At 72.2% G+C, this 284-nt stretch overlaps 1 protein-coding gene across 1 annotated transcript in view; it reads left to right on the forward strand.

The window, feature by feature from the left end:
* Positions 1–284, forward strand: part of PEX19 (peroxisomal biogenesis factor 19) — a 9,762-nt gene that overhangs the window by 1,790 nt on the left and 7,688 nt on the right. The window contains exon 2 of the mRNA XM_015429554.1: positions 57–222. Coding sequence (XP_015285040.1) covers positions 57–222 — 166 coding nt within the window. The remainder of the gene's footprint in view (positions 1–56; positions 223–284) is intronic.

Here is a 284-nt window from a genome sequence, read left to right on the forward strand (position 1 = left end):
GACTCTTGCCGTTCCCCTCTCTCTCTCCCCCCCCCATCCCCATCCCCCCCGGGCAGGAGGGTCTCTTCGCCTCGCAGGAGCAGTTCTTCCAGGAGCTCTTCGAGGGCGAGCTGGCCTCGCAGGCCACGGCGGAGTTCGAGCAGGCCATGCGCGACCTGGCCCAGGAGGAGCCCCACCTGGTCGAGCAGTTCCAGAAGCTCTCCGAGGCCGCCGGCAGAGTCGGTGAGCAGCAGCGCCGCCGGGGGCGGGGGGGCCTGGATCTGCCCCCCAGGAGGCGGGACCGG

This window comes from Gekko japonicus, unplaced genomic scaffold (assembly GCF_001447785.1).
Source record: "Gekko japonicus isolate JY-2015 unplaced genomic scaffold, Gekko_japonicus_V1.1 scaffold358, whole genome shotgun sequence".
Classification (NCBI taxonomy): Eukaryota; Metazoa; Chordata; class Lepidosauria; order Squamata; family Gekkonidae; genus Gekko; species Gekko japonicus.